Source organism: Prionailurus bengalensis, chromosome B1, assembly GCF_016509475.1.
Source record: "Prionailurus bengalensis isolate Pbe53 chromosome B1, Fcat_Pben_1.1_paternal_pri, whole genome shotgun sequence".
In the NCBI taxonomy this organism is placed as follows: Eukaryota; Metazoa; Chordata; class Mammalia; order Carnivora; family Felidae; genus Prionailurus; species Prionailurus bengalensis.
This window is the reverse complement of record NC_057344.1, coordinates 82214199-82239443: the sequence shown is the minus strand read 5'-3', so window position 1 is coordinate 82239443 and position 25245 is coordinate 82214199. Positions and strand designations below refer to the sequence as shown.

The following is a 25245-nucleotide window of genomic DNA, read 5'->3' as shown; positions in this document are numbered from 1 at the left end:
AGTTTGTGGGTTCGAGCCCCGCACTGGACTCTGTGCTGATGGCTCGAAGCCTGCAGCCTGCTTCAGGTTCTGTATCTCCCTCTCTCTCTGCCCCTCTCCCACTCGTGCTCTGTCTCTCTCTCTCTCTCAAAAATGAATAAACATTAAAAATTAAAAAAAAAAAACCATATTATTACAATTAGTTGCACCCATTTCTTTATCCTTTTTAATGCAGGTACTAGAAAATTTAAGTTACACATGCAACTTGCATTATATGTCTTTTGGACCATACTGCCTTAGACCATGCTTCTTTCTTTACATGTTATTTCTAAGCCTGATTCAGAATATTCAGTTCTGCAAATTATAAGATAAAAAGTTGTTTTGGTACTAACATAAAGAGTTCTTAAGTTCTAAATCCCTTTTTCTTCTTGTCAGTTTATGAGTTCCCTAAAAGAGGATAACTCAATTACAGGACTCTTCCTTAAGAGCTCCACCGTTAAATGTTCTATTGATTAAAAGACCTTTTGTCACATATTTTATTTTAGCTATTTGGATAGTTTTTCTTTCTCTTTCATTTCACAATTTTAAAAGTGTGTGCTCAAAGAATTTCACAAAATGGTGTTTTTTCTTAACAAGTAAAATAAACATTAAACAAAAAACCTGAATAACTTATCCAGAATAAGAGGATGTCCTGTAACTCAAGACTAGTCATTTTAAGTGTCTTTCTAATTGATATTGCTTATGAAACTCTAACACTATAACTAAGTAGGTACACTCTCATCAAGAATTAATCAGTCTAAATCTTTACCTCTGGAATACTAAGTATGATTATCAGCTTCTAGTTCTTCAAAATATGTCTCACAAACAGAACCTCTTACAAGCATCTGTTTATGTGCCAGTGCCATAGCTCATAGAGTAAGGTTCTTTTCCAAAGCTTCCCATTCAGCGTTGTATCTGGATTCTTTTTAGTCCAAACAAAAGAACCAAAAGACAGACCTGTGATAACTGCTTTGATAGGTATCATGATAATGCACTCAAACAATATTATCCAGAAAAAAACTTTCATATGATGTAGTGATTCATAAGTCGGTGGTTCACAGTATGGTCCCTGGACCAGCAGCATCACTGCTATCTGGGAACTTATTAGGAAATCTAAACCTACTGCATCAGAAACTTTCAGCATTAACCTGTTTAAGAGTCAGTATTTTAATAAATCCTGTAAGTGATTACTAGGCATGCTAAAATTTTAGAACTTTTATGGCAAGTCTACTCAACTTGGGCACTACTGATAGTGTGCACTGGATAATTCTTTCAGGAGCAGGGGCTATCCTGTGCATTATAAAATATTTAGCAGCATCTCTGGCCTCTACTATTTGTCAGTCACAATCTTCCCCCCAAACCAGCAGTTGTATCAATCAAAAACATCTGCAGATATTACCAAATGTATCCCTACGGGGTAAAATCATCCCCAGGTGAGAACCACTGCTCTAAGGAAAAGAAAACTAGCATTCACCTGTGATTACTGTTATTGTTTAGTAAATATCTACTCTTCTCTACCCATCCTCCAGGAGAACAAAATGATTCTGCACTCCAGTCATAGTGGAGCTTAATCATGACTTGTTTTGGTCAACACAATGTAAATGAATGTGACACAAGCAGAGGTTTTAAATGTGCTGGCAAGGTCTAACTTGGCACCCTTCTAAATGTTGGCACCCCACTAAGACATTGTGCCTGAACACATGGAGCAGGCCTAGACCCAAGTCACAGCCTACAGCCAAGCCATAGCCAAGCAAAAAATAAATTTTGTTATAATATGCCACTGAGAGATTAGGCTTGTTTGTCACAGACCATTAGTGCAGCAAGAGCTGACTAACACAACATCAATAGATGAGATACATTTGAGTAGCCCAGTTTAGATTGCCTCTAGGAGTAAAACAGCCATTTTCACCTCAAGCATATCTTTTAACACAAATCCTTCCACGTTTGCCAGGGTGCTATTATAACTGGGGCATATGTGTTGACTCTGAAGACACAAAGATAGATAACACGTGGTCTCTGCGGAATTCATTTATCTAATGCACTATCTATGCTGTGACTATTTACATCTATATCTTTTAACACAAATCCTTCCACGTTTGCCAGGGTGCTATTATAACTGGGGCATATGTGTTGACTCTGAAGACACAAAGATAGATAACACGTGGTCTCTGTGGAATTCATTTATCTAATGCACTATCTATGCTGTGACTATTTACATCTAAACTAATTAAAAATAAATAAAATTTAAAATGATTTTTCAATAACACTAGTCTCATTTAAAGTATTCAACAGAGAGGTGCCTCAGTGGCTCAGTCAGTTGAGTGTCCGACTCTTGATGTGGCTTAGGCCGTGATCCCAAGGTTGTGGGATCGAGCCCCACATCAGTCTCCTTGTTGAGCATGGAGCCTGCATGAGATAACTCTCTCTCTCTCTCTCTCTCTCTCTCTCTCTCTCTTTCTCTCTCTGCCCCTCCCCCCTGCTCATGCTCCCACTCGCTCTCTCCCTCTCTCTCAAATAGAATAATAAATAAAAAATAAAGTACTCGATAGCTACACATAACTAGCAGCTACCTCCCTGTACAGTCCAATATGTTCCACTGGCCAGCACTGAGGAACTGAAGCAGATAAATTACAATATAAAGAGTCAAGTGCTATAATAAAGAGATGAAGAAAAAAAAAACACAAAAAGGGGTGGCTAAACAACATGCTACTAAACCACCAACAGGTCAACAAAGAAATCAAAGAGGAAATTTAAAAATACCAGGAGACAAAGGAAAATGGAAGTGCAACAGTTCAAATATTTGGGACGCAGCAAAACCAATTCTAAAAGGGAAGTTTACGGAGATAAAGGCCTGCCTCCAGAAACAAGAAAAGTCTCAAATAAACAATCTAACCTTACACTTAAAGGAGCTAAAAAAGAACAACAAATAAAGCCCAAAGTCAGTAGAAGGAGAGCAATAATAAAAAGCAGAGCAGAAATAAACGAAATAGACTAAAAACACAATAGAAAAGATCAATAAAACCAAGAGCTAGTTCTCTAAAAAGATAAGCAAAATTGACAACCCTTCAGACTCATCAAAAAGGAAAAAGAGAGAAAGAGAGGGAAAGGGCTCAAATAAATAAAACCAGAAATGAAAGATGTAACAATGGACATCACAGAAATATAAAGGATTGTAAGAAACTACTATGAAAAATTATATGCCAACAAATTGGACAACCTAGAAGAAATGGATAAAATTTCTAAAAACATATTCTTCTAAGACTAAATCAGGAAGAAATAGAAAATCTGAACAGACTAGTTACTCGTAATGAAATTCAAATGGTAATCAAAAAGTCCCAACAAATGAAAGTCCAGGACCAGATGGCTTCACAGACAAGTACCACCTTTTAAAGAAGAGTTAATACCTATTCTTCTCAAACTATTCCAAAATATAGAAAAGGAAAGAAAACTTCCAAATCCATTCTACAAAGCCAGCATTACCCCAAAATCAGACAAAGATGCTGCCAAAAAAGAAAAAAAAATTATAGGCCAATATCCCTGATGAATATAGATGTAAAAATTCTCAACAAAATACTAGCAAATGAAATTCAACAATATATTAAAAGAATCATTGACCACAATCAACTGAGATTTATTCTAGGGATGCAAGGATTATTTAATATCCACAAATCAATCAACATGATATACCACATTTTAAAAATGAAGGAATAGGGATCCTCAGTGGCTTAGTCAGTTGAGTGTCTGACTTCAGTTCAGGTCATGAGTTCCTAGTCCGTGAGTTTGAGCCCTGTGTCAGGCTCTGTGCTGCCAGCTCGGAGCCTGGAGTCTGCTTTGGATTCTGTGAGTCCCTCTCTCTGCCCCTCTCCTTCACTCATATTCGGTCTCTGTCTCTCAAAAATAAATAAACGTTAAAAAAACTAAAAAAAAAAAAAAAAAAAGGATAAAAAAACATACGATCATCTCAATAGATGCATAAAAAGCATTTAACAAAGTACAACATCCATTCATGATAAAAACTCCCAACAGAGTGGGTTTAAAGGGAACACACTTCAACACAATAAAAGCTATATATGAAAAATCCATGGCTTACATCATACTCGATGGTGAAAAACAACTTTTCCTCTAAGATCAGGAACAAGACAAAGATATCCACACTCACTTTTATTCAACAAAATACTGGAAGTCCTAGCCACAGCAACCAAATAAGAAAAAAGAAATAAAAGGCACCCAAATTGGTGAGGAAGAAGTAAAACTGCCACTATTTGCAAATGACAAGATGCTGTATATAGAACACCTTAAAGACAGCCAAAAACTATTAGAACTAATAATGGAGTCAATAAAGTTGCAACACACAAAATTAGTAAACAGAAATTTGTTGCATTAATGTACACTAATCAAAAAGTAGCAGAAAGAGAAATTAAGAAAACCATCTAGGGGCGCCTGGGTGGCGCAGTCGGTTAAGCGTCCGACCTCAGCCAGGTCACGATCTCGCAGTCCGTGAGTTTGAGCCCCGCGTCAGGCTCTGGGCTGATGGCTCAGAGCCTGGAGCCTGTTTCCGATTCTGTGTCTCCCTCTCTCTCTGACCCTCCCCCGTTCATGCTCTGTCTCTCTCTGTCCCCAAAATAAATAAACGTTGAAAAAAAAAAAAAAAAAGAAACTCACTCAATGATCACAATTGTCAGTTATAGCGTGAACTTAAAAAGATTTAAATTTAGTAACTTTTTTAAAGAAAAACAGAACTTACACCATTGAATTATGCCTCTAAAATTAATTAATAAAAGCAATGCCTTGGTAAAAGATATAAATCAAGTGGAAAATATATCCTGGAAGATGTTCACAAAATACAGCCTCACTAAATCCTTGTTTTTGTTGGCTTGTAAAGTATCAAATATAGAGTCAAACATAGAGGATGTACCTATTTTTCCCCTTAATTTTGTTTCCCAACCTGGTATGAATTTAGTGCTTACGGAATTAAATGATTAAGTTACTCTAATAAGACTCTCTTATAATGCTAGCAGCCACACAAATCTGACCTTTAGTTTTTCCAGTCTCTTGGGCAGAGACTGACAATTGTGCTGAATTGTGGAATTGTTTTGTGATGTGTCTTCAATTAAGCTGAATCTACTAAATACATTCCAATTTTAATCTGAGTGAAATATTGAACCAGTATTTCCAGAGACAGAAAAATAACTTTTCAAAGCTCTATACTACTACCACACTATAGCAGGCAAGTAAATTTGTACCTCCAACAAACTGTTATTAACATTTTGAAAGTTTATTAAAATTCTTCCAAATGTCACCTCTCACCTGAATTCTTACACGTCTTTTAAACGACTTCTTTGCCGCTAACCTTGCTTCACTTCAATACATCCTCTACACTTCTCAAATATGAACAAATACTGGTTTACTCTGCTACTTAAAGTTTTTCAATGGCTGTATACAGTAAAGTGTCAACTGTTTAACAATGATCAGGCCTCTACCTAACTAGCTTTGCCTATGCCACTTCCCTCTGTTCTAGTTTTACCTAAAATTTTTGAATGAGCTATGTTTTGTCTCAGCTGTACACCTTTGTGCATACTGTTTCTCTTGCCTTTATGTCCTTATTCGGTGAAACCCTATTCTTGCTCCATCATGTAAGATAAGCATCTCCATGAAGCCTTCCCTGATCTGTTAGGCAGAATCAATCACTTCCCTTCTCAGCCACTACTACACTGAGCCCATGCTTAGTAGAAAGCAATATGATACCACAGAACCTGACTGCCTTGAATCGCAGGATTCCCACTAATCACATGATTGCTATCAAATTACTTAATCTTTCTGTACTATCGTTTCCTCATTTGGAAAATGATAAAAATAACAGCAGATACTGCATATACACATAAAGTACTTAAAACATTTAGTAAATGCTAAATAAAAGTTATAAATTATTATACTGTAAAATAATGCCTAGTTTAAAGCTATAATTCCTCCATTAGATTGTAAACTCCTTGATAGCCAGGGTTCTATGCTTTTTATCTTTTACTCTCGAACAGTGTTATAGATTTCAGCAATTGTCTGCTGCCTAAAAATGAAAAATACCTGACCATAGCATAGCAAAAGCTAAACAATTAACCTTCTCATTAATTGCTATCTCATTAATAAAGAGTAGTCATTCTTTTTTTTTTTAATGTTTATTTATTTTAGAGACAGACAGAGCACAAGTGGGGGAGGGGCAGAGAGAGTCAGAGACAGAATCTGAAGCTGGCTGCAGGCTCTGAGCTGTCAGCACAGAGCTTGACGCGAGGTGTGAACCCACGAACCAGGAGATCATGACCTGAGCTGAAGTCAGACACTCAACCGACTGAGCCACCCAGGCACCCCAGTCAGTCATTCTTTATGTATAATCATACAATGGTATTTCACTGATGGGCCCAAAGGTGATGGAAGTAAAATGTATGACACAAAACTGATGAACTGCATCACTTTTGTACCTAACACATTTTGTAGCAATCCCACCACTCTCCTGGCAGTGTTAGCTATTGTTCTCTTCTGTACCTCCAAGATGTCAGAGCAGTGGGGCATCTTCAGGGAGCCAGGTATGTGTTGCCCTCCGCAAAATTCATAGCATAAAAGGATGTGAATGGACATTGATTTATACCCCATTATTGACACAGTAAGCCACCAGTTTGAATTATGCTACTAGGTCAAGCAATGGGAAGTGTTCGATTTGAGCAAATTCACAGAACTATTTGATACTATGAAGAATATTAGAAACTTCTGAAGCAGTCCAGGATGTAGGAAGCTGAAAAAAGGCATCACTCCCATTCAAACAAGAAGAAGCTAGATAAATTACAAACTCATAATTTTCCTCAAAAACATGAGAGCTTGAAACAACACAGCAACCCAAAAGCCTAAAACCCAAGAAGGGGCAACTCTCAGCCTCAGGAGAGAAAGGATATATAGCTTTTCCCAACTGTGGTAGAGCATGGGAGGAAGGAACAACGACCAAACACATGAGACATAAGGCAGAACTTTAACAAATTGCTAAAGGCCAAGTGTGGGCTAGCATAAAAGTACAGCAATCTTGGTAGTCCCAAATATAAAGTGAACTCACACTGACCCTCAGACTCTTTTTCCAAGGGCCTTCACCACATATATAAGAGAGCAGGAGACTAGAAAGGCTACTTCAATGGTTGCCTGAAGAAGGGAAGTGACCACCACTGCAGGAAAAGCAAAAAGCCCCACCCTCCCTGCCAAACCCTTCTCTCCAACAGAACAGAGGACTTAAGCTGCTAAGGAATGAGCATCAAACCTACTGACTCCAGGACAGATAAGACCCATCCTTGCAGGGAGAAGATTAAAAGAAAAAATCCTCCATGCCTGGGGTAGAGGCAAGAAACAGTCCTTCCTCTGGGGGTAGGGCAGAAAACTCTCCCACAAAAGACTAGCCACAGATACAAGGCAGAGTTTGGCTATCACACGTAGGAAGGACCAAAATGCTGAGAAAGCCCTACCTTGGAGGCCAGGCACACAAGAGATGTCTAAGATTGAAGCTGGACCAGGAAACCAGAGAAGCCCTACCTCTAATTCCCTACACTGAGTAAAAGGTATAGCATTCTACGGCTGAAGGCAGGGAAAGAGCATGGAGAGACACCCTCTGAAGCACAGAGGTACAGAGATAGCTGAAAACTGAAAGTGGAGGAGGAACATTAAAAAACTCCTCTTGTGGGGGGAGGGGGGGTGGGCACAGTTAGTAGAGCTTGCAACTCTTGATCCCAGAATTGTGAGTCCAAGCCCCATGTTGGGTAAAATATATTTTAAAAAATGGGGTGCCTGGCTAGCCCAGTCAGTAGAATGTGTGACTCTTAATCTCAGGGTCCTGAGTTCAAGCCCCACAGTGAGCGTGGAACCTACTCAGAAAAGAAAAATAAAAAAATAACTCCTCTGGTTGGAGAACACAGGCAATAACCTCTTTGACATCAGCCATAGCAACTTCTTTCTACATATGTCTTCTGAGGCAAGGGAAACAAAAACATAAATAAATTATTGTGACTTCATCAAAATAAAAAGCTACTGCACAGTGAAGGAAACCATCAACAAAACTAAAAGCCAACTGATGGAATGAAGGAATATATTTGCAATTGACATATCGGGTAAAGGGTTAATATCCAAAATATATAAAGAACTTGTAGGGGGGGCCAGGGTGGCTCATTTGGTTAAGCATCTGACTCTTGGTTTCAGCTCAGGTCATGATCCCACGGTTCATGGGTTCAAGCCCCACGCTGGGCTCTGCGCTGGCAGTGCAGAGCCTGCTTGTGATTCTCTCTCTCTTTCTCTCTCTCTCTCTCTCTGCCCTTCCCCTGCTCACCTGCTCTCTCTCTCTCTCCCTCAAAATAAATAAATAAAAACTTAAAAAAAAAAAAAAGAACTTGTAAATCTCAACACTCTAAAAATGAATAATCCAATTAAAAACAAGCAGAAGACATACAGATGGCCAACAGACACATGAAAAGATGCTCAGCATCACTGATCATCAGGGAAATATAAATCAAAACTATAATGACATATCACCTCACACCTGTCAAAATGGCTAAAATCAACAACAGAAGAAATGACAGATGTTGGTGAGGATGTGGAGAAAGGGGAACCCTTTGGCACTGTTGGTGGAAATGCAAACTGGTGCAGCTATTCTGGAAAACAGTATGGAGGCTCCTCAAGAAGTTAAAAGTGGAACTACCCTTTGATCTAGCAATTGCATTACTAGGTATTTACCCCCAAAATACAAAAATACCAATTTAGAGTAATACATGCACACTGATGTTTATAGCAGCATTATATACAATAGCCAAATTATGAAAACAGCCCAAGTGCCCATCAACTGACAAATGAAAAAAGATGTGGCATATATATATATACATACACACACACACACACACACACACACACACACACACACTAGAATATTACTCAGTCATAAAAAAGAATGAAATCTTGCCATTTGCAATGACATGGATGGAGCTAAAGAGAATTATGCTAAGCAAAATAAATCAGTCAGAAAAAGACAAATACCATATGATTTCACTCATGTGGAATTTAAGAAACAATACAAATGGGCCAAGGGGGAAAAAAGAGAGAGGCAAACCAAGAAACAGACTCTTAACTATAAAGAACAAACTGATGGTTACCAGAGGGGAGGTGTGTGGGGAAATGGGTTAAATAGGTGATAGGGATTAAGGACTGCACTTGTTGTGATGAGCACTAGGTGATATATGGAAGTATGGAATCACTATATTGTACACCTAAAACTAATATTATACTGTATATTAACCAATGGGAATTTAAATTTAAAAAAGACAAAAAAACCTCTTCTGGCAACCCCACCACCATTAAGCACTGGGCATATTTAGAGGAATTTGAACCCTGTGAGGTACTGAAGGTAACCACACAAAACAAAACAAAACAAACAAAAAACCAGGTCAATTCCTAACTAACTGAACCCCCACAATAAAGGACTGACAGTAGAAAAGAAGTATCCATTTCAAAGTGTAACCACCATTTCTCTCAGTATCCACTAACATGATATTTAGCATTCAATAAAAGATTAGGACACTCAAACATGCAAGAAAAACAAATATTACCAAAAGGCAAAACAATCAATAGAAATACACTCAGAGATGACCCAGATGTTGGAACTACTGGACAGAGACTTCAAATAACTATGATTAACATATTCAGGAATCTAGGGGAAAAAAATAGATGAAATGTTTGAACAAACAGGAAATTTCAACAGAGATTAAAAACTTCTCAGGAGTCAAATGGAGGGTCAGCTGGCTGGCTCAGTCAGTGGAGCATGTGACTCCTGATCTCAGAGTTGTGAGTTCAAGTCCCACGTTGGCTGGAGATAACTTAAAAATAAAATATTTCCAGGGGCGCCTGGGTGGCGCAGTCGGTTGAGCGTCCGACTTCAGCCAGGTCACGATCTCACGGTCTGTGAGTTCGAGCCCCGCGTCGGGCTCTGGGCTGATGGCTCAGAGCCTGGAGCCTGTTTCTGATTCTGTGTCTCCCTCTCTCTCTGCCCCTCGCCCGTTCATGCTCTGTCTCTCTCTGTCCCAAAAATAAATAAACGTTGAAAAAAAAAATTTTTTTTTTAAAAATAAAATATTTCCAAAAAAAATTTTTAAAGGGTCATATGGAAAAGCTATAAATAAAAAAACACCATATCAGAGATGAAACTCAACAAAGCCAAAGAAAGAAGTAGTGAACTTGAAGCTAGATCAATAAAAAAATATCCAGAGGAAAACAAAATGAGAAGAAAAAAAAAAAAGTGGAAAAAAAAAGCACCTAAAAGCTATGGGACAATAACAAACGGTCTAGAAAAATCAAATAATCTAGCATATGTATAACTGGATTCACAGAAGGACAACAGAGAAGAAACGGACCAAAAGAAATACTTAAAAAAATAGTGACCATGAATTTTTGTAAAATAATGCAAGACATCAAACCAGAAGATGGAAGAATCTCAGTGAATCTCAAACAGAACACACACACACACACACACACACACACACACACACACACACTCTGACACATCATAATCATTCTACTGAAAAGCAAAGATCTTAAAGGCAACTAGGAAAAAAGCTACATTAACTATAGCAGATTTCTCTTCAGAAACTATGCAAGCCAGAAAATAATGGAATGACATCTTTAAAGTAGTAAAATAAAAAATCTACCAACCTAGAATTCCATGCAGGGAAAATATACCACAGTACTAAAATCAAAATGAAAAAATTTTCAACCAAACATTGCTGGCAGACCTACAATACATAAATATGTTAAAGAAAGTTCTTCAGGTAAGAGGAATATGATACCAGATAGAAGACTTGAATCCATTAAAAGAAATTAAGTTCCAAAAACTGAAAAAATTAATAAAAAGTAGTTTTTATTTCTTAATTGCTTCAAACGATAATTTACCTTTTAAAACAAAAATAGCACCAATATATTCAGCAGTTTAAAATATGCAAAAGTCAAATGTATGACAAAAATGGCATAAAGGATTAGAGGTAAAAATTGGAAGTATCCTTTTTTTTTTTTTTAATTTTTTCTTTTCAACGTTTTTTATTTACTTTTGGGACAGAGAGAGACAGAGCATGAACAGGGGAGGGGCAGAGAGAGAGGGAGACACAGAATCGGAAACAGGCTCGGTGCCATCAGCCCAGAGCCTGACGCGGGGCTCGAACTCACGGACCGCGAGATCGTGACCTGGCTGAAGTCGGACGCTTAACCGACTGCGCCACCCAGGCGCCCCTGGAAGTATCCTTTTGAAGGATTCATATACCATACCTATGGTGGTATACTACTATGAAGTGATGATTAGAGATACATATTGAAATCCTTAGGGCAGGGGCGCCTGGGTGGCTCAGTGGGTTAACCTCTGACTTCAGCTCAGGTCATGATCTCGCGGTCCTTGAGTCCGAGACCCGCGTCAGGTTCACTGACAGCTCAGAGCCTGGAGCCTGCTTCGGATTGTGTGTCTCCCTCTCTCTCTGCCCCTCCCTTGCTCACGCTCTCTCTGTCTCTGTTTCTGTCTCTGTCTCTGTCTCTCTCTTAAAAATAAAGATTAAAAAAAAATTAAAAAAAAAAAGGAATCCTCAGGGAAACCACTCAAAAATATCAAAAAGAATGTATAACCAATAATGTTAATAGTGGAGATAACACAGAATCATAAAAAAAAAAATACTGAATTTACCCAAAAACAGGAAAAAAAAAGAGAAAAAACATCAATAGGAAAAAAATACAAAGGAAAATTCCAAGATAGTAGTTTTAAATCTAATGACATCAAAAATAATGAATAATTATAAATAAATAATAACCAATAAATGACTCTCAATTAAAAGATGAAGAATAACAGATTAAATTAAAAACCAAGGGGCGCTTGGGTGGCTCAGTCAGTTAAGCATCTAACTCTTGATTTCAGCTCAAGTCATGATCTCATGGTTCAAACTCCTCATCAGGCTCTACACTGACAGTGCACAGGTTTAAATAAATTAAAAACCAAGACCCAGTACTGTCTATGAGAAATCCACTTCAAATATAAAGATATATATAGTTTAAAAGGAAAAGAAAAAACATCCAGCTTCCAGTCTGACACGTAAAGAGCTTGGAAAATGTCACTTTCATCCTCACAATAACAATGAAAAGAAGCCAAACCTACTTAAAAATCAATAATACATCTTAGGTCTTAAAGAGAATTCAGGTCACAGGGTAAAACCACCACCCAGGAAACTGAAAAACAAAACAAAACACAGAATCACAGCTTACAGTAAGTAGCAAATGCTGCTGGAGTCAGCAACTGGTAGGAAAACTTTAAGAGTAATTGACCAATTGCTGGCAACTAAGTGTAGACTAAGTTGAGAGATAAAAACTCCTAGAAGCCCAACCTTAGGAAGAGCTGCACCTTTTCAAGAATTTTACCTCTAGGTAAATTTTACCTCTAGGAGCCCCACCAAAGTAAAGATCAAAGAAAATTCTCCAGTGCTTCCTGCAGAGATAGCGGAAAAGTAATCACTGTGAAATACACCCAGAGCATCCTGCTGTCCTTAACAAAGATCGGTCTTCTAGGAAAACTGTTTTCAAATCTAACCGACGTGAGTTTTACTAGAGCCTGGCTGACATGGGGGAAGAAAAATACCCAACTCCAGACTCCTCTAGCCTTCCTGTCTCCCATATAAGTGGGGTGTAGGGAAAGTTGAGAAGCACTTGTAAAGGTCACAGCCATGGAAATAGACTTACTAAAATTCTATGATCTAGTCACAGGATTATAGAACGCTTCTGTTCCCCCTACAACTGACCATCATATCAGCAGGGCTCCTATATAATATCAGAAGGTTACAATTCAAAGAACTGTAAGCTTAGACTCCATTTAACGAGCCTCTAGGGAAATCCAAAAATAACAAGGAAAACAAAAACAAGGACACCTAAAGAATTTTAAATTCTGAATCTTAGCCTTTACCCATCAGGCAGAAAATCAATAAGGATTGAATCAATAGTTGAACTGAATAGCACCATCAATCAACTTGATCAAATTGACACTTATTAATTAGTTTATCAGGTGTCAACAGAATATGCAAGCTTCTCAAGAATACACAATTTTTGTCATGCTCATATATAAATAACATTCACAAAGATGGACCACATTCTGGCCTATAAATTTTACATAAAAATTTAAACGAATAGAAATCATACAAAACAGGCTCTCAAACCACAACAGAGTTAAACTAGAAATCACTAACAGATAACTGGAAAATCCCCAAATATTTGGAGATTGAGCAACATATGAATCAAGGAAGAAGTATCAAAAGAAACTGAAATATCTGAAACTGAATTAAAATGAAAATAAAAGTTACCAAAAAATTATAGAATGCAGTAAGAGCACTGCTTACAGAGAAATTTATAGCATGTAGTATGTATGTTACAAAAGAAGAGAGATTTAGAATCAGTAATCTAAGCTTTTACCTTAAAAACCAAGAAAAAGAAAAGCAAATTAAACCCAAATAAGCAGAAGAAATAATATAAATTAGAGCAGAAACCAATGAAACTGAAAACGGGTAAATTAATAGAGAAAAAGTCACTTAAACCACAAGCTGGTTCTTTGAAAGGTCAATAAAATCAATAAACCTCCAGCCAGGCTAACCAAGAAAAAAAGAGAGAGGACACAAATTACTGGTATCATTGACAAAAGAGGGGTCATTCCTACTAATCACTTGGATAATGAAAAGGAAACTAAAACAGTATTATAAACAATTCTATGCTCACAAATTTAATATCTTAAATAAAATGGACCATTTCCTTGAATGACAAAATCTAACAAAAGTCACACATGGAGAAACAGATCATCTGAATAGGTCTATATCTACTATAGAAATTGAATAAAAAATTAATAACCTTCCAAAAGAAATCACCAGGGCTAGGTGGTTTCATTGGTGACTTCTATCAAACATGTAAAGAAGAAATAATACCAACTCTGTACAATTTCTTCCAGAAAACAGAAGCATAGAAAATATTTCCTAACTCATTGTATGAGGGCAGCATTACCCTAATACAAAACAGAAAAAGGGATTCAAAGAAAGTTAAAGAACAGTATCTCTCACAAACACAGATGCAAAAATCCTCAAGAAAATATTAGCAAAAGGAAACCATGTATAAAAAGAATTATAAACCACAACTAAGTGGGATTTATTCCATGCATGCAAAGCTGGTTCAACATTCCAAAATCAATTAATGTAATCCATCATATCAACAAGCTAAGGGAAAAAAAAAACATATCATATCAACAAATATAGAGAAAGAATCTGACAAAATCCAACACCCATTCAACATGAAATCTACCAACAAACTAAGAATCCAAAGGAACTTCCTCAACTTTATGTATCTATGAAAAAACCAACAGCTAACACCATACTTAATAGTGAGAAACTAAAAAGTTTCCTCACTGAGATCAAGAATAAGACAAGGATGTCCCTTCTCACCATTCCCATGCAACGTTATATTGGAAGCCTTGGCTAACACAGTAAGACAGGAAAAGGAAATAAAAGGTACAGATTGGGAAGGAAGAAATAAAAACAAATTCTACTCCTACAAATTCTACAGAATTTTGCTCCTAAGAATTTACCCCCCCAAATGAAAACATATGTCCACACAAAAACGTGCAATGAATGCTTATAGCAGCTTATCCATAATCACCAAATATGAGAAGTAATTTTAGTTAACTATTGCTGCATAACAATTACCCCAAAACTTACCAGCTTAAAACACCAAACATGTGTTATTTCACAATTTCTATGAGACAGAAATTTGGGAGGAACTTGATTGAGCACTTTGGTTCAGGAATGTTCAGAAATTTGCAGTCAAGTTATCTAAACCAATTAATTATCTGAAATCTTGACTGGGGCTGGAGGATCCATTCTAAGATGGCTTGATCATCTGGTGGTTGACAAGAAGCCTCAGTTCTTCATTGGCTACTGTCAGGAGGCCAGAGCTCCTTGCCACACAAACCTCTTCACCAGGTCCCTTGTTTCCTCACAAAATGGCAGCTGACTTCTAGTGAGTGATCAAAATGAGAACAAGGCATAGTCACAATGTCTTTTTTCAATCTAATCTCAGAAGTCACATACTATCACCTCTGCCATATTCTACCAGTTCCAGAGACCAATCCTGACACACTGCAGGAGAAGTCAACATTAAGGCATGAATACCAGGAGACAAGGATCACTGGGACCATTTTGGAAGCTGGCTACCACAAACCTAGATTTCCACTAACTGGTGAATAGGTAAACAAATTATGGTATAACCATACAGTGGCACAGTAATCAGCAATAAAAAGGAACAAACTACTGATATATGTAACAGCATGGAAAAAATCACAAATGCTAAGTGAAAGAGCCAGACCTAGAAAGCTACATACAGTGTGATTACATTTACACACATTCTCGGAAACGTATAACCAGAGGGATACAAAACAGATCAAAGGTTGTCAGGAGCTAGGAAGGGGGCAGTAGAGTGACTACAAAAGGGCATGAGGGAATTTCTTTAGATAATGGAAATACTCTATATTTGATTGTGATGGTGCTTGGAGTTTGTTAAAATTCACACAACTATAACACCTAAAAAAGGTGAGTTTTATTGTAAATCAATTATACCTCAAAAATTACTTATAAAAAGAGAGAGAAAGGAATCCTAAGAGGAAACAAGAGGCTTGGTTGGGAATATTGCTACAGCAGTCTTAATGTGTAAATAACAAGTTTCCAAAGGAAACTTTGGAAAATGTTATTAAACCAATAAAATTATAATTAACGTTACTCAAGCTAAAAAACTTTCTCTGAGCTTAAGTCTACAGATTGAAAATGCCCATCAAATTACAAGTTAGACAGATGAGAGAAAAGATACACATGTATCCTGGCATATCCTGGCAAAAGTCTTGAACTTTAAGAATAGAAAAGTTTAGGGGCACCTGGGAGGTTCAGTTGGTTGAGGATCTGACTTTGGCTCAGGTGATGATCTCATGGTTTGTGGGTTTGGGCCATGCATCAGGCTCTGTGCTGACAGATTGGAGCCTGGAGCCTGCTTCAGATTCCATGTCTCCCTCTCTCTCTCTGCCCCTCCCCCACCTTCACTCATGCGCTTGCTCTCTCTCAAAAATAAATGTTAAAAAAAAAAAAAAAAAAAAAAAGTTGAAATGCTTCCAGAAAGAAAGAACAAGTTACTTAGAAAAAAAGAGAGACAAGCATAAGCTTTCTTATTTGCAACAAAAAGGAAATAATGATATAGTACCTCAAATTTTTGAGAAGAGGACCACGACCCAAAAATTCTATCCCAATCAAGAGTAAAATAAAAAATCAAAAAATAAAACTTTTTTAAAAGAAAAAGGGGTGCCTGGATGGCTCACTCAGTTGAACATCTGACTCTTGATTTCAGCTCAGGTCATGAGCTCAACAGTTTGTGAGTTTGAGCTCTGCATCAGGCCCTGTGCTGACAGGGCAGAGCCTGCTTTGGATTTTCTCTCTCTGCCCACCCCACTCATGTGCTCTCTCTCAAAAATAAATAAATAAACTTAAAACAATAAAACATAAACTCTTTAAAAAAAAAAGAGTAAAATAAAGTTATCTAGGAACATGCAATGACTGAAAAAATGTATCACCCACCTATCCCATCTAGAGAGATAACCAACAAAAAATGCTCACCAAATAATTAAATCATTGCAGAGATAGAGGAGGATAAAGAAGAGACCTTATGAAACCTGCAGTTAACTTAAAGTGGAATTAGTAAAACAAATGGGAAGAAATATATAACAAATGAAAACTTAGTTTAAAATTAAAAGAAACCATCTAAACAAAAAAGAGTATTAAAGTCAGTCCTGTGTACAAGGAAACTGTAAATAGTTATCACAAACAACTTTTTGGTTTTTCTTTTGTTTTGCTTACCTGGTTTGCACGATGAGAGTGACCAAACAGCTTGTGACCCAATTTCCCGTACTGTTCCAGTCCTTTCCAACTGCTTAGGGTCAGCACCAGGAGGTGTCTTATTTGGTGTGGTCATTTTAAAAATATTCTACGAAGAAAACAAGAATATCCACATTATACCAGGACCTGAGCTTCTTTCTACAAAAGGTAAAAATTAAAATTTAGTAGCAAAATGGATCACTACCCTTGATATTAACCATCTATTTCTCAAATGAAGTTAACATAACTCAACCACTATAATTAAAAAATCTTAGGAATTCAATTTTTGTTTCTAAAATATATTATGATTCACAAGATGTGCAAACAGTAGAGTATAATAGTCAAAAGAGCATGGGATCATAGTTTCAACTTCAGCCTCTCCTTTAACTAGCTTAGACTTCGGGCAGGTCTGGGCTTTATTTCTTACCTCTAAAAGGGGTTGACTTGATCTATAATTCCATAATGCTATACAATTCTATACCTCTCTGAATAAAAATTCTTTTTTTAAAAAACGATTTTATTTTTAAGTAATCTCTACACCCAACGTTGGGCTCAAACTCACAACCCCAAGATCAAGAGTGCATGCTTCACCGACTGAGCCAGCCAGGTACCCCTCTGAGTAAAAATTCTTAATTCAAATGAATTTTTTTCTTTAGAGAAGTTAAGCTGAAATGTTCATATTCCAGGGACGCCTGGATGGCTCAGTCGGTTGGGCATCCAACTTTGGCTCAGGTCATGAACTCGCAGTCCGTGAGTTGGAGCCCTATGTCAGGCTCTATGGTGACAGCTCAGAGTCTGGAGCCTGCTTTGCATTCTGTGTCTCCCTTTCTCTCTGCCCCTCCCCTGTTCACGATCTGTCTGTCTGTTTCTCTCTCTCTCTGTCAAAAACAAACTTTAAAAAAAATCTAGAAATATTCTTATTCCAGGAATATGTAAATATTCGTTTCCATTTTTTATTTAGCGAATGTAAATTTGTTTTTGATAACTTTTTATTAAAATATAATAAACAGTGTTATATTAATTCCAGGTGTACAACATATGATTCAACAATTCTATACATTTCTCTGTGCTCATCACTGTAGGTTTACTCTTAATCCCCTTTATGTGTCTCACCCATCCTCCCATCCACCTCCTCTCTAGAAACCTGTTCTCTGAATTTAACAGTCTGTTTATTTTTTTCTGCTTGTTTTGTTTCTTAAATTCCACACGAGTGAAATCATATGATATTTGTCTTTCTCTTATTTCTTATTTCTCTTATTTCTTTCTTATTTCAGACTTATTTAATTTAGCCTTATACCCCCTAGGTCCATCCATGTGGTTGCAAATGGCAAGACCACATTCTTTTTTTATGGCTAGTATTTCAAAATGTGTGTGTATCTACCTATCTATTTATCTATCTCTCTCTATGTGTGTGTGTATACCACACCTTCCTTATCCATTCATCCACTGATGGACATTTGTGTTGCTTCCACATCTTGGCTATGGTAAATAATACTGCAGTGAACACTGGGGTGCATATATCCTTTCAAATTAGTGTTTTTATTTTCTTTGGGTAAATTACCTAGTAGTGGAATTACTGGAGTAATTCTATTTATAATTTTTTGAAGAACTTCCATACTGTTTCCCACAGTGTTTGCACCAATTCACATTCCCTCCAACAATGCACAAGGGTTCCTTTTTCTCCAGCATCATTGCTAACACTTCTTATTTCTTATCTTTTTGATTCTACCCATTCTGACAGATATAAGGTGATATTTCACAACAGATACATGAAAAGATACTCAACATCACTAATCATCAGAGAAATGCAAACAAAACCACAATGAGATATTGGTCTCCATTTTAAATAGTCCATTAAGTGAAACAGAGAAATATCACTTCTCCCCACTAGTTGTCAAAAGTTTAACTTATGTGTGCTCTTGCCATAGAAGATAACGTCAGAAAAAAGGTTTCAAGGCGTAGAAGTGAATAACTGACCCATTCTAAACCCAAAAATTTACTGGAACTTTCTCATCGTTTGTTAATCTTGATAAGTCTATGCAAACATGAAAAAAAAAAATCTCTGGGGCCCCTGGGTGGCTCAGTTGGTTAAGCGTCTGACTTTTGGCTTCAGCTCAGGTCATGATCTCACAGTTCATGGGTTCCAGCACTGCACCAGGCTCCGTGCTGAAAGCACGGAGCCTGCTTGGGATTCTATCTCCCTCTCTCTGTGCCCCTCCCCTACTTGCTCTCTCTCTCTCCCTCTCTCTTTCTCTCAAAAATAAATAAACAAACAAACATTTAAAAAATATATTTTTTAAAAATATCTGATAGTGAACATGTAAAACAGCTTATGTAGTGCAAAGTTACAGATACTGAACATTGTTATATATGCTATTATAAACCTGGCCCAGGGAGCCTGGGTGGCCTCAGTCAGTTAAGCAACTGACTCTATTTCAGAGTCAGGCTCTGCACTGACAACAGGGAGCCTGCTTGGGATTCTCTCTCGCTCTCTCTCTCTCTCATAAATAAATAAACTTAAAAAAAAAAAAAACTTGGCCCAATATTTCAGTATACCATCTCGTTGACACCTTTTAGATTTCAGTTGTTTCCTAATCTCAACACAGCTCTTGATACTCATTAAATAATAGTAGAGCCACTAGACTGTAAAATCCAGAAAGGCCTGAGACTTAAATGCTCAGTTAGCAATTTACTTAACGAATAAATGGATGAACGAATAGGTGCAGTCCTAAGCTAAAGTATTTGCCTTCTGCAATTTAAGTAAGGTCTAGGATGAGACAAGTAAAACTGTGACTGTCACTACAAGCTGAATGTCCAGTCATTGTCAAATATGCAAAAATGTCAAATTGTCAAAAAAAAAAAAAAAAAAAAAAAAAGCCCAACTCTACATAGGAACAGAATTCAACTGCCTGCTTTGATACTGTACGCCACCAAGTGGAAAAAACGCGGAGCTCGGAAAAACCTGGCTTCCTGGCCACTCGGTTCAGAAGAAACTGAAGCCAAGGAGAGAAGGCCACGGCCAGCAGTACCTGGACCACACTCTGTCGATTCTGCTAGATACCTCTGCTAGAAATACTAGAATGGGCAATGGCTCTCCAGCGGCCTTGAGATCGCGAGCGGAAAAGGGGATTGAGAATAGGGATGCGAACGCATCTGCTTACGAGAGAACCATTCTCCAGGACAGGGCGGAGGAGAGAAGCTCACGCCCTTAGAGCTTGCAGACCCGGCTTGCCGCAACCCACCTTTTTAAGATACCCTGCAGCTCGGTGCCACTCCCACTCAGGACAGCCCGGCTTTCCCACAGACGTTAATTTGGAGTCGCAGGACAATGACGTCAGTTCTCGCCAGGGCTCCGCCTGTCGCTCTCTGTCGCGCGCGCGCACTGCGTCCCTAAGGCATGCGCGAGGCGGTGGTTGAGCACCGCCATTTTGGCCGGTGGCCGTAAGAACACGCTGTGTGAGAGAGAAGTGAAAGGAAGAACGGACTTGGCTTCTGCGCTCTCCTCCGCAAGGGAGTCGTTTTCTCCAGGTACCTGAATGGCCCGGGAGGGTTTGGCCGTTAGCTGTGGTCTCCCACGATTTAAAGACAGTAGGGACGTTGTCTGAGAGCCTTTGGTGAGGCCTCTGGTGTCAGCAGTGAAGGAGGCAGCGGCGCGTGGCAGCCGGCTCGGGAGGGACAGCTGGAACCGCCGAAGCGCGGACGCTGCGGAGGGCTTAGAGGTGCGTCGCGCATCCCCTCCAGCTGACCTGGCTCTTGGCCACTGTTGCCAGCCACCCCCCGCCAGGGGCTACGAGAATGGATTTACATGCCATCTCAGAGATGTAATCTCCACCGTCTCCACTCCCCCTTTACTACTCTTCTGGCCCTATTACAGAGAAGAAGGCAACTTCAGAACTCAAAGCATCGTCGTTTCCCCCCCAACCCCATCCTTACCCTGACACAGTAAAATGGACTTATTGGCACATGTGCGTATTTGATTATAGGAAGTCGTGGGCTTTTCTTCCTCGGCTTTTCTGGTGATTATGGAATGAGTCATGGCATTTTGCCGTCTTTATAGAAATGATCGCCAGCTGTAGCTCTACTTTTCTCATAGAGCAACGTGTATTCGATTATCCCAAGTAACCTCCCAGTTGAATGCCTTTAGCTTTTTTGGTGCGCTTTTATAGCACTTGGTACTTTCTTCTTGGTGACTTACTTGTTTTCCCCTTATGTCTTAAATTGCATGAGATCAGGGGCGCATTGGTTCGTACCTTGTAGACGCGAAGTCCAAAGCCTATTCTGACATCCCGTAAGCTACATAAATGTATTTTCTCTTATTTTGTGTATGGTAGTCCGTAACAGTGAGAAATAACTGTCAAAACAGTGGGGAGGGATGTGGGAGGGTTTTTTGGGGGGGGTTTGTTTTACCCTCTCTTCCACAGAGACTGCTAGTTAGGCATTTATGATAGTGGCATTTGCGTTGCATTTCTCAGTACGTTTGTCTCCTATACTGAGAATATTCATCCTATATCAGCTACCTAACAACAGTGCTTTGTCAATATTAGCCAAGGGCTCTTATCTGTATTTGTATCAAAAAGGGTATTTTTTTTTTCATGTTAAAAACCTTGTTAGCCCCATAAAAAATTTTTTTCAGGAGAACATTTAATATGGTTTCTGGGGGAAAAAAAGTGGTATTATTTTGTTGTCCCTTCTAAATGCCTTCAGTGTAGGATTCTGAAATCAGAGTTGTGCACCACTCCCAACTTACATGTTTTATAAGACTAATAACCTGCAATAACCATAAGTTGGGATATTTTATGTGATACCAAGCATCATTTGTTAAGAGCAATCTCTTAAGTGCTTTCACATGGTGTTATAATAATTTTGGTCTTAGACTACAAATGCTTTTCATAATGCCTCACTTCCTTTTTTCTTGCCAGCTGGAAGAATAACACTGAGGGTCATTGTTTGAGTACCTATTTTGAAAAGTTTGTATTCAGATCTGAAATATCTTCACATTTCTCTTTGTTTCCAGAAGTCTGTTACTAAACTCTACCTTCCCCCACCCAAGGCTTACAGCCTGTATCATTCTCATTTAAAAAGAAAGTAGGGATCCCCCCCCACCAATTCTTGAAAATAATATACGAATTTAATCAGTAGTGTTTACACAAGTAACAGTTATACAAAGATTCTGTATTCCTTATTCTTAAATGCATTATAATTTATCACTTTCTTACATAAATCTGCTTATTAGTCATCTCTGATATGTTTTTATTTTTCTATAAAAGTCATCTCACATTCACTTAGTTTTTAAAAAGGTTTTTTGAGGGGCGCCTGGGTGGCGCAGTCGGTTAGGCGTCCGACTTCAGCCAGGTCACCATCTCGCGGTCCGTGAGTTCAAGCCCCGCGTCGGGCTCTGGGCTGATGTCTCAGAGCCTGGAGCCCGTTTCCGATTCTGTGTCTCCCTCTCTCTCTGCCCCTTCCCCGTTCATGCTCTGTCTCTCTCTGTCCCAAAAATAAAAATAAACGTTGAAAAAAAAAATTTTTTTTTTAAATAAAAAGGTTTTTTGAAATATCAGATGAAACACTTAAGTAGTTTGACAGAAATAAAGTTGAACGTAAACAATTTTGTGATGAAAGACTTATCCTCTAAAATGAACTTCATGACATTCATTCATCGGATAATTTGTATAGTGTCCAGCTTTATTTTAATAACTAACGAATCTTCAGTTTTCAGGGAGTTGTCACTTACAATGAAAGCTTTTTTTGTAGCAATTCAAAAGTTATTTGATTTCTTTCTCTTCTAGTCTTTATGAAAACTAGACCAGCTTTTAAAGGGGTAATGGGGGGCGCCTGGGTGGTGCAGTCGGTTAAGCGTCTGACTTTAGCCAGGTCACGATCTCGCGGTCCGTGAGTTCGAGCCCCGCATCAGGCTCTGGGCTGATGGCTCAGAGCCTGGAGCCTGTTTCCGATTCTGTGTCTCCCTTTCTCTTTGCCCCTCCCCCGTTCATGCTCTGTCTCTCTCTGTCCCAAAAATAAATGTTGAAAAAATGTATATATATAAAAAAAAAATTAAAAAAAATAAAGGGGTAATGGGCCTAGAAGTTACCATTACCATTCTGTTTATTACATAAATACTTAGTCTCCTTTTGGTTGATTTTTTTTTTTCTCACTACATACTTTAGTGGATAGCTGTTGCTATGAAATATTGGTAATTTGCAATATTTCTGAAGTCACTATAACCTATAGGAAAACTATTTACTATTTTTAAATTAGTTTTCTCATTTATTCAACAGAAATACTTGAGCTTTTATGATATGCTGGACACTGGTTTAGCCACTGGGCTGAACAGACAAGAAATCTCTGCCCTCGTGATGGAGTACTCTTTACTTGGGGAGGAAAAAGTACTGTCTGTGTGTAGAGAGAAAGAATATATAAATACATGTATATACACGATAAATACATAAACCATATATACACATATATATGAAATATATACTGTGCAGTATAGTAGAAAGAGCTAAAGAGAAAAATAAAGCAAATCAGGAAAGAAAAAACCAAAACAGTGGGTGTATTTTTTGATAGTATAAGCTAGAGAAGGCTCACTGAGAAATAAACATTAAAGACTTGAAGTAGTGAGCCTTGTAACTCACTAGGGGGAATAGCATTACAGGCAGAATAGAAAAGGTCAAGGCCCTGAAGCAAGAACTGTCTGACCTGTGCTCTAAGAACCACAAGAAGCCAAGGTGGTTGGATCAAAATGAAGAGCTGGAGTAGTTGGACTTGAGATGAGAAAGTAGTATAAGAGCTGGAGTAGTTGGACTTGAGATGAGAAAGTAGTATAAGCTAATCAGTACCTCATTTGTTATTTTAAGGACTTTGGCGTTTACTCAGAATGAGTAGAGAAGCCATTGCAGGACCTTAAGCAGAAGAGTGACATGATACGGCTTACACTTCAAAAGGATCACCCTGGGGCACCTGGGTGGCTCAGGCAGTTTGGTTCTTGAACCCGGCATCGGGCTCTGTGCTGACAGCTCAGAACTTGGAGCCTGCTTTGGATTTTGTGTCTCCCTCTCTCTTCCTCTCCCCCACTCACATTCTGTCTCTCAAAAAATGAATAAACATTAAAAAAATAAAAGGATCACCCTTACTTCTGTCATGAGAAGGAAGTGTCAAGGGTTGGAGTAGAAGTAGGTAAAAGTAAAGCAGAGAGACCTGATAGGGAGCTATTAGAGTAATGCAGGTAAGAAATAATGATGGCCTAAACCAGAGTGAAGAGAAGTGGCCAGATTCATGAAGGTAAATTGTACAGAATTTGCTGCTGTGGCATGTAAAAGATAACTTCAAGGATTTGGGCTTAAGTAAATGGAAGACTGGAGTTGTCATTTAACAGAATGGGCAAGACTGCTAGAGAAGCACATTTTGGTTGGGACTTCTGGTGTTCAGTTTGGGAGATGGTATATTAGACCTTCAGGAAGAGATGTTGGGTAGTCAGGTAGATAAACAAGTTTACAGTTAGGAGAGGTGTCATGACTAGAGCTAGAAATTTGGGACTTAGCAGCATATAAATAGGATTTAAAGCCATGAGATTAGAATAAAACACCTTAGAGAATGAATATAAATTTAAAAAATGTGACAGTATTAGAGCACTCTTCAACTTTTAGAAGCCTAGAAGATAAGGAAAAGTGACAAGGAAAAGTGACCAGGAAAATAGGAGGGAAACTGGATCAGTACTATGTCCCAGAACCAAGTTAAGAAAGGGTTTCTGCATAGCAGGAAAAAGTCATATTTTGTGTTAGACGCAATAGGTTGTTCGAGTAAATTAGGAACTGTTAACTATTTGTTTTACCCATGTATAGAACAGTGGTGGACCTGACAAGCTATTCTGGTGGAATGATGAGCACTAAAGTCTGAAATGAATTCCAGAGAAAATACACAGACACTTGGAACACTGACTATAGCTATACAGCTCTTCCAAATAGTCTTGCTATAAAAGGAAGGAGGGGGCGCCTGGATGGCTAAGTTGGTTAAGCATCCTACCTACTCTTGATTTTGGCTCAAGTCATGATCTCACAGTTCATGGGATCCAGCCCTTCATTGAACTCTGCTCTGACAACGCGGAACTTGCTTGGGATACTCTCTCTCAAAATAAATAAGTAAACATTAAAAATAAGTGGAACGAGAAATAAAGCAATGGGGGAAGATAATAGATTATTTGAATGCTGATGAAAATGAGCCAGTGGAATAATTGATGATATGAAGTACAGGAGAG

General features: G+C 38.2%; 2 protein-coding genes across 3 annotated transcripts in view; one reads left to right on the top strand and one right to left on the bottom strand.

Moving 5' to 3' along the window:
• The window catches only part of ANAPC10 (anaphase promoting complex subunit 10), a 105278-nt gene extending 84927 nt beyond the window's left edge, over positions 1 to 20351 (bottom strand). Inside the window, exons 1-2 of one of the 2 annotated variants that reach the window (XM_043568074.1) lie at positions 20237 to 20351; positions 16977 to 17103 (exon numbers count right to left, since the gene is read on the bottom strand). In XM_043568074.1, coding sequence (XP_043424009.1) covers positions 16977 to 17091 — 115 coding nt within the window. In that variant the 5' untranslated portion in view covers positions 17092 to 17103; positions 20237 to 20351. The remainder of the gene's footprint in view (positions 1 to 16976; positions 17104 to 20236) is intronic. The other variant, XM_043568081.1, reaches the window with a different exon arrangement.
• A 57-nt stretch (positions 20352 to 20408) lies between these two features.
• The window catches only part of ABCE1 (ATP binding cassette subfamily E member 1), a 32024-nt gene continuing 27187 nt past the window's right edge, over positions 20409 to 25245 (top strand). The window contains exon 1 of the mRNA XM_043568066.1: positions 20409 to 20522. The gene's annotated coding sequence lies outside the window, so the exon portion shown is untranslated. The remainder of the gene's footprint in view (positions 20523 to 25245) is intronic.